Source organism: Semicossyphus pulcher, unplaced genomic scaffold (genome assembly GCF_022749685.1).
Source record: "Semicossyphus pulcher isolate SPU_LCO1_2020_fin unplaced genomic scaffold, fSemPul1.0.p SCAF_18, whole genome shotgun sequence".
Lineage (NCBI taxonomy): Eukaryota > Metazoa > Chordata > Actinopteri > Labriformes > Labridae > Semicossyphus > Semicossyphus pulcher.
This window is the reverse complement of record NW_027211691.1, coordinates 7,022,492-7,030,892: the sequence shown is the minus strand read 5'-3', so window position 1 is coordinate 7,030,892 and position 8,401 is coordinate 7,022,492. Positions and strand designations below refer to the sequence as shown.

Here is an 8,401-nt window from a genome sequence, read left to right as displayed (position 1 = left end):
AGGACAGAGAGAAAATAACTCTCGGAGCCTGCCTGCATAATTTCTTCTTTAAGTGAACTGAAGAACAAAAAGTCATTTTAAAGAGGAAGAGCATTTTCCATTATCTGTGGGCAGAAAGGAACTTGTGGATTCTACCAATACATAGCCTTTAATATATATACAAATGCATTATAAAACCTGCACCACACACATCAGCTCACTTGCCTAAAAGGAATAGTTCAGCGTTTTAGGAAATGCACTCATTTACTTTCAACCTCATGCCTGTGTAGTAGTAAAAGCTTAAAGTAGGGGGTAAGCAAAGGTAACAAAACACATCTACCAGCAGCTCTAAAGCTCACTAATTAACACATCATGTCTCATTCACTTAATCCATAAAAAAACGTCTTCTTTTTTTTCTTGGCCTGGAGCAGTTGCCAGGTAACCGTCAGGGACTCCACCTCGCTGTCAGGTTCTTACATCTCTGAAAATATCGAGCAAATTTCTAAATAGGTTTTCTGTTAATGACAGGCTTTGAAATTTATTAAATTCTTAGTTAAATAAAAAAAAAAAAAAAGGAGGTATTCTCACTGCTGAAAAAATAAAAAGTGACAAAGATAAAGAAAAAGAAAAAGCGTTAAGGTCTGTATGATAAATAAAGTTACACAGTAATGTCATAAATATGTAAAAGGTAGAGCACTCATCCAAACCAAATGGACTCATGACAGAACATCAGAATTTGTTAATGTGGGATGCTTTTATTGTGATGTTCTCCTACAAATCATTAAAGCCAATTCTTGTGAAATACCTCCCTCTTGTGTTCGGCTTTAAAATTGAATCGACAAAGACAAAAAGTGTGTGTGTGTGTGTGTGTGTGTGTGTGTGTGTGTGTGTGTGTGTGTGTGTGTGTGTGTGTGTGTATGTGTGTGTGTGTGCGTGCGTGCGTGTGTGTGTGTGTGAATATCACAAGTATAACAATCAAACTAATAAAATATTTTATGCAAATTCTCATATTTTCCCAAGATTTTTTGGGTGGTTTATTTTTATACTTTCATTTGATGTTAATGTTTATTGTGATGTTGCTTCTTGTACATGTATGCTACATTTCTGAACTTATAACAACTACATTAAAACACAAAAAAACCCCGTATCTTTTGCTTTTTTTATGTTGAGGTTTTGATGATTTTGACTAAAATAATGAATGTTCCATACAAGTTCAATAATCTTTGACTTGAACATTACAGTTTCATCTTTTCCTGTCTTAAGCCATCAGTACTTGATGTCTCGGGTCTGTATTTTTATTTAAGTTAGGTTAAAGTAGGTTGTAAAGTAGGTTAACCCTGTTTTAGGTTTATCGGGCAGCAAAGTCGAGACAAAATACTGACAGGAGAATTATAAAAACTAGGTGCAATTCAGCACAACGCCCAGCAGATGGTGATAAAAATGCACTCTATAGACAGGGTGACCTATAGCTGCTTTTTGTGTTATTACTACTTTCAACAGTGTTTGTCCCATCCCCACTTCAGCACAAGTGTTCTACCATGCACATAGGCAGCTTTAAGAAAGAAACTCACAGTTTGCTAGGGAAATACTTGACAAGCCTGCACAGAGCTTTGACCTCAACTCAATCCAGTACACTTTGAATTACCTTGAACACCAACTGTGAGCTAGGTCTCATGCCCAACATCATTTGTTGCAAATCCCTGCTAGGTTTTGGCCATGTAGTGTTTGCATCTTTTGAAGATGGAGGCAAATATTTAGAGGCAGAAGACAACCAGCTTTATTGATAGTTTAGTTTACCACCAGAGCTAGTAAAATCAACACGTTATCTGGGAACGAAAGCATCAAAGAAATAAAAGCATCAAGATTCTGAACACAGATGTTGACACTCATTCATTTAACAATAAATACAAATGGATATCTGCGCAAAATAAATTTTATACCAGAGCTGAAACAAAGCAATCTGACAGTTTTGAGGAAGCTGGAGAGAAACATTTCTTAAACAATGCAAGAGCAAAAAAAAAACCCAAGCATATCTGATACATAACATTTCAGATTAACTGAGAAACTTTTATCCCTTTTCATCATTAACCGGGAAATGAACAGTTTACGATATATGCTGCAAGAACATGATTAAGTTTGTGAAATGGAGTCAGCAATGAATTTCTCCTCACAAGCATCAGCTCTCAAAATCCAACTGAGGAAGACGGGGCTAAATAACCACAACAAGAAGGGAAAGGGAAAAGTGTGACCAGAGTTTAATAGCAAGGCTCATATCCATCCATGTCCTTTTAAAAAAATATAACTATATCACCTGAAGGTCCATCAAACTAGACCAACACACCCATAACCCACTACACAATCATCTCACCAATTACAGTTTTCCTGTCAATTCAAAACCTCTTCACTGTGCTCCAGAAAACCTGACAGGATGGATCTGAGGAGATACAGCACTGAGAAGTAAGACAAGTGAACAGGGTCACTAAGTGTTCTCAACTCAAACTGCCACTGGAATTGTTGGTGCACTCTGAACAAGCTTCAGTCTGCCTGAAGGATTCCAACACTGCAGGTTGTTTCTGGAAACATTTTTGGGCCATTTACGTAAAAAACAGAAATTTAAGGAAGGTTGTGTACATTTGTACGTTACAGTTACCAGATTGTGTTTTCTGTCCCCTTAACAGCTATTAAAAATCAAAGTTAACATATCAAATATTACCTTTAGAGGTTTTGTCTCATATGCAATTTTAATCATCTTAAAATGTTGTGGCATTGCACTTCTCTGGATTTTATGTCTGTTGTAAATGCTTCAAAAGACGCATCAATTATTACAAAGCTGCCATATAACATATTTTAATTTAGAAGCAATACTCTGCAGTACAGCAGATTAACAACTCTTTTTTAGATGCACGAAAAATTCGAGGAATCTGAACTTTCAACTTAAAGGGGTTCTCCTGCCTCAGTGGTATTGACTTTCCATTAATGCACTGCTAGAGTGCAAGATATAATAAAAATGGATGATGGATGCCACATTTCCCACAAAGCCACATAATCACATCTTTCAGCCCTTGGTGGCCATGCATTTTAAAATGCAGATTTTCTGTTATGAATTTGTAGTCTCCAGGCCTACAAACTGAGATAACCCTGATGATGTCGTAATGAGGTCATCAGGGTTATTTTCTTTGACTTGACAACGCTCCACCAGAGCCACTGAAGGCATTAATAAATAACTCCTATGGTCAACTTTGTATGATTTGTGGAGGGTTCCTTAACATGAGTTCTTTTATATATATCTGAAGTAAGAGCAGAGTGAAGGCAGTTTCTCAGACAGAGCTTGAGCCACATGTGACCTGTTCGACAGACACTTCTAAGACACGAGCCAAGAGGCTTAGATTCTGTTTGAGAGACCAGTGAGCTGCAATATGAACTTAAAATGACACTTTACATTGATGACAATATAATTAGCAGATAAAGCTTCATATGACCAAACAGTCTAACTAACATAGTATAAGTCAATTTCTTTTTCTTCATGAGTCTTGTTTATGGTTCTTTTCACACCACCACACATCATGTAGTAAGCTGAAATGAGGAGTGCCAGTTTCACAGTCATTGTATGTGTGACCTATACATATTTGTGTGTGTGTGTAATTGTCTGACTCCTTTAGGAGGTCCAGCGCCACCAGGCCACCTTCATGCGATCCCAGACGGCATCTATAGAATCGAAGGCGGGGCGTACATCCAGGATGGAGAACTTGTAGGTATCTTTGTCTATTTCACCGTCGTAATAGTCGATGACGTAGCGCACCTCCTTCCCACAGCGGTCAATGATCCAGTCGTGGCGGTCAAAAGGCAGCTCATAGCTAATGAGAGTGAGAAGCGTCAGAAGTTAGTACCTTTACATATTAGATATCAGAGACTGGTATGTTGTGCTTTAAAGCTGCAATGGAAGCAAACATGTACAAAATGACAGTGTCTGTTGGCATCTGAGTTTTGACATCACTAACATCAGATTGTATTGATGGTAATCGAGCAAGCGGTGTAAAGAGGGATGGTCTGCCACTCATTTATAGTGTTATACACCAATTCTGAAGGAGCCACAGCTGACAATTGGTGTTAAACTGCTGTTCTAGCAGTATGTCACTTGTGTTTCTCTGGCACATATAATTGTATAATGGTATGCTGCTACTGTGTTCCACTGACAAACAACAGTAGCAACCACTTTTTGATGACATACACCAATGGTGTTCGAATACTATTGGTGTAATGTTCTTTCTTCTGTTATGGCACTTTGATTATTGTTATAAATTCTAATTTTCCCCTTGCACATATTACACTGTACAATATTCGTACTGACATATTGTACAGTTGTTGCCTACATGTGAATAAGTAACTTTAAATATGTAATTTGAAAGAATATATAACCATTTTTTTATTTCACATATGTATCTATTACCGGCATATGCAAGTTCTATGTAAGTTGTAATTTCTTTTTTTTTTTTTAAATAGTTGTGTCCTTTAATGCCATCCGAGATAAGCTAGATGTTTTGCATGAAACAGAAATAAAAAAGGAACACACACATATAAGCCAGTACAGCAGCTGTAGCACCCAACAGTGAAAGTAGCATAACATCTAAACATAAATTACAAACCACCACTTAAACTATTGACGATCTAGTCCACTCCACTGTGGTTTTAGATTTGATATGATGTTGACATGAAATGTTAAACAATGTTTCTGGCTTTAGGAATTTAAAAAAATGTTTCATTTGAAGTTTAACATACCAACTTTTCTTCACCAACTTACATCTTATGATGGACTGTTTATCATAAATCATATCATGTTCGCTCCTGGTCAGGCTGCTTTTGACAGCATCAGCTGATTTGAGGATTTCTGTGATATTAATTGCTGCAATTTACAAAATCCTGGGAGCACTGAGCAAAAGATGGGGTTGCCATTACTTTCTAATATTTTAGATTGACACACCATAAAAATTATAGTTTTGGCTGAGAATGTAAAAAAATGGTTCTATATTAGTGCAAAAAAAATTAGAAATTAAGGTTAATTAAGATTCATTTACGGAAATTAACTGCATTTTTGAGGTGGACATCCAAGTTATGACTGAAATTCGGGCATGTGAAGGAGCTCACCCCATCCAGTGGCGTAAGCGAGCCCTGGGTGAGAACTCTTTAGCTTTACCACCAAACCTCTTCAAGGTCGGCCCGCATGGACATTCCCTGTAAGAAAAAACAAGACAAACAGTCAATTAACTCACAATACAATGGTGTTCAAGCAGACCATTTAAAGGACAGACAATATGTTGTAGTGATGTTGATGCGTATAGAGTTATTTACATTAGATGCTACTTTAATTGTAGTTTTTAATGGGAGGATTTGTTTCAGAATGGTTAGAAAGGGAATAAAAGTCTTTTGGCTAGTTGGTGTTCACTTACTGTGCATGCATTGCCTCCCATTTCAGGATCTCGTGCCAGGCCTGCTCATTATTCTTGTTGTGGATATTAATGATGTTGGTCATATCTTGAGCAGCAAGGTCATCCTCCCGCCAGCGCCACCTGCAGCACAAACAAAAGAGTTTCTTTTCTGCCTCTACACTGCTATCTACTCCCTTCTAAATAAGTGTGTCAATGTAATCAACAAACTCATGGTTAAATAGCATTAGCAATTAATCATAAAATGCCAAAAAAAAATCTAGTTAAATTACCTTTGACAATGTCAAACCTCGTGTACATCTTTTAACTTGCAAAATATAAATTACAAAACATTTACTTAAGGAAAGCTTTGGCACAAAACAGTAACAGAGAGCGTCATGTTTCCCTTTAAGTTGTAACCACAGTGGATGAAGAGTGGAATGCATAAAAAAATGTTTGCTGACCTCTACAAACCATGGCTTTCACAAAACTTGTGTTTTACTGTGACCTCTAAAGTTTTCCTTTACATGTGCACCATTAAGTTTGCTATTCTTGCCTACTTCTGTGTTATATTTTTACCCATCTGGTGATGAACTGGCATAACAGGGCTTTACAGTATGGACTAACCCTTTCCGTAGCATGGCGTTCCAGAACATCTGCTCAGACGGGTAAACCCAGTTGTTCTCCGTGTTGTGACGAGGTATGGTTGACTCCTCTCTGGAGACAGACAGGCTGAAAGGTTGGTCCGGGGCTGGCTTTTGGTTAGGAGGGGGCATCTGTGCACACACGGGGTAAAAATAAAGAAATAAATAAAAAATATAAAATCAACATAATCTACACTTTTATCTCTAAAAATGTGCCGATTATGATTAGATATGTGACAGGTATGGCAACCTAAATTCAGGATTCAGACACAGGACAACAGAGATACATTACTTATCCAAGAGAGAGCAAATTCAGGCCCCAAATAGGACCAACTGAGTATGGGCATGATTACCACTGAACTAACAGAAAATATTTTATATTTTAAAGAACGCAACAAACAAGATAGTCTCTATAAACAATTGTGTGTTTGTGAGTTGTAATCCTTTTTGTGTTTAATCTTTTATTGTGCAAGAAACAAATTGCAATCCTGTCCAAGTGGTGGTCAAAAGACTGAAGACTTTCAAGACTGACAATTTATTTCTGCTTGGCTTTCATACTGTATTTTAACTCTCTTCCTCATCCACACAGCCTCGTCTCTCTCTTTTCCTCCACTACAGCAGTGCAGGTACCATGTTTGCCGGGTCGATGTCACTGTTCCCGCCTTTCATGGGACACTCCACATACTCATAGGCCCGGTCCTGGTGAGCTGGACCTGCTGCTGGTTGATGCATCGGACACTCTGATGGAGGAGACACTACAGGAAACAAGACAACTGATTGAGGCATAATGGGTACAAAACCCACCACAGTACAAGGCTAATACTTAAATCTATTTGCCTTCAATAATGTAAAAGAACTGCATTGCACAGATGGTAAAATGTAGGCCTATACCTTTTACAGGCTGAGCTTGATGCATGGGACACTCTGAAGGTGGAGACACTAAGAAACAAACAAATAATATGTTAACAACAAATTAAACAACCATAATTAAAAATAAAATTAGATTATACATCATAATATATTGACATAACAGCAGAACAGTTAAAAGCATTATCATTTATCGTCACCTTTAACAGGCTGGGCTTCTTGGTGCATGGGGCAGCCCTGAGGAGGGGTGGCCATCATGGCCTCTGCCCTGACAGTTGGAGCAGCAGGTGTGGACAAGGAGGCTCCCATCCTGCCCTGTGCAATGTGGAAATCACAAGCAAGACAATTAGATTGTCCTAACTTCATGTCAGACACACTGTTGTAGATAACTGGTAGTAAAATCTGGGACTTGGTATCTGCCTGTAGTCTGCAGGTGTTCGAAACTTGTACAAGAGACTACATAAGGATCTATTTGACACAAATATCATGCATGTGAACAATGTTCTGCCCCTTGGAAATCCTCGACGGCAGATAGGGAACTGCATTATAGCAACAATTACTCACCTAATAGACCTAAGATAGCTAGCCTCGACAGAGCAGAGCATGATGTAAGTAAGCTAAGGTTAGGCTGAGGTAAATGTGTAAATTGACACTTTCCTTTTGAAGAGAGTTCCTATGGCTAATATAAACGTCACGTGTTAGTGTTATACTGCAGTAAGCTGAACAGGTTAACCGACGGTATCCTTATTTGACCTCACGATTAACCCTAGCCTGATAGCTTCAATGGAAGTGAGCTGCGCCTAGCTAACCGAGTAACGCTGGCTAATAGCCGGGTAGTTACGAGACCCCCGAATCCCCCACCATATGTGTTATTCTGTGGTATAATTAAGTAAAACGAAATTGCAAAGCCGTCTGCACATCACGCCAAGTCAATACTAGCATTTGATACTCATATTCACCGTTAGCCGGTCTACCTAGCAACTATGCTAACGTTAGCTTATATGTCTACTGTCGTCTTTGGTTAAAGATTTAATGGGGTTGACAGTACATTCGGAAAACTTCTTTAAGCTGCCGTTTATTCACTTAAACCACAGTAGGATGAAAACATCGTGAAAGTGACAGAGATAACAAACTTACCTGATAGAAAAGTCAGCTGAGAAGTGCTTTCTGCTTTCTGTCAGGTTACTATCCCAATGTCAACGTGCAGGACAGACGACGTTACCCAGAAGTAGTTGCGCAACTGAGCCGTACGTAAGTTACTACGTCATCACGTTGTCCACGGCGATATGTAACTGTCCTAACACAACACAATCTTCATGGAAGCCCTGCAACTCCTCGTAGCAAACATTATTTGGATAATCAGTTTGACAATATTAATTGGGATTTTGTCTGGACTCACTGTAATACAAAATATGAAACAGTTAACAACAAAATCTCTTAATTTTATTTTAAAATGATTCATTTAATCTAGCCAACAAATTGCTTTATATA

General features: G+C 38.2%; 1 protein-coding gene across 1 annotated transcript; it reads right to left on the bottom strand.

Moving 5' to 3' along the window:
* Positions 1-1,732: 1,732 nt before the first annotated feature.
* Positions 1,733-8,133, bottom strand: hccsb (holocytochrome c synthase b). The gene is made up of 8 exons (XM_069667265.1): positions 8,048-8,133; positions 7,111-7,225; positions 6,935-6,982; positions 6,674-6,798; positions 6,027-6,175; positions 5,424-5,543; positions 5,122-5,208; positions 1,733-3,833 (listed from the first exon to the last, which is right to left on the bottom strand). Exons 2-8 carry the CDS (start codon positions 7,217-7,219, stop codon positions 3,635-3,637), a joined length of 837 nt encoding a protein of 278 aa, XP_069523366.1. The 5' UTR covers positions 7,220-7,225; positions 8,048-8,133; the 3' UTR covers positions 1,733-3,634.
* Positions 8,134-8,401: the final 268 nt, after the last annotated feature.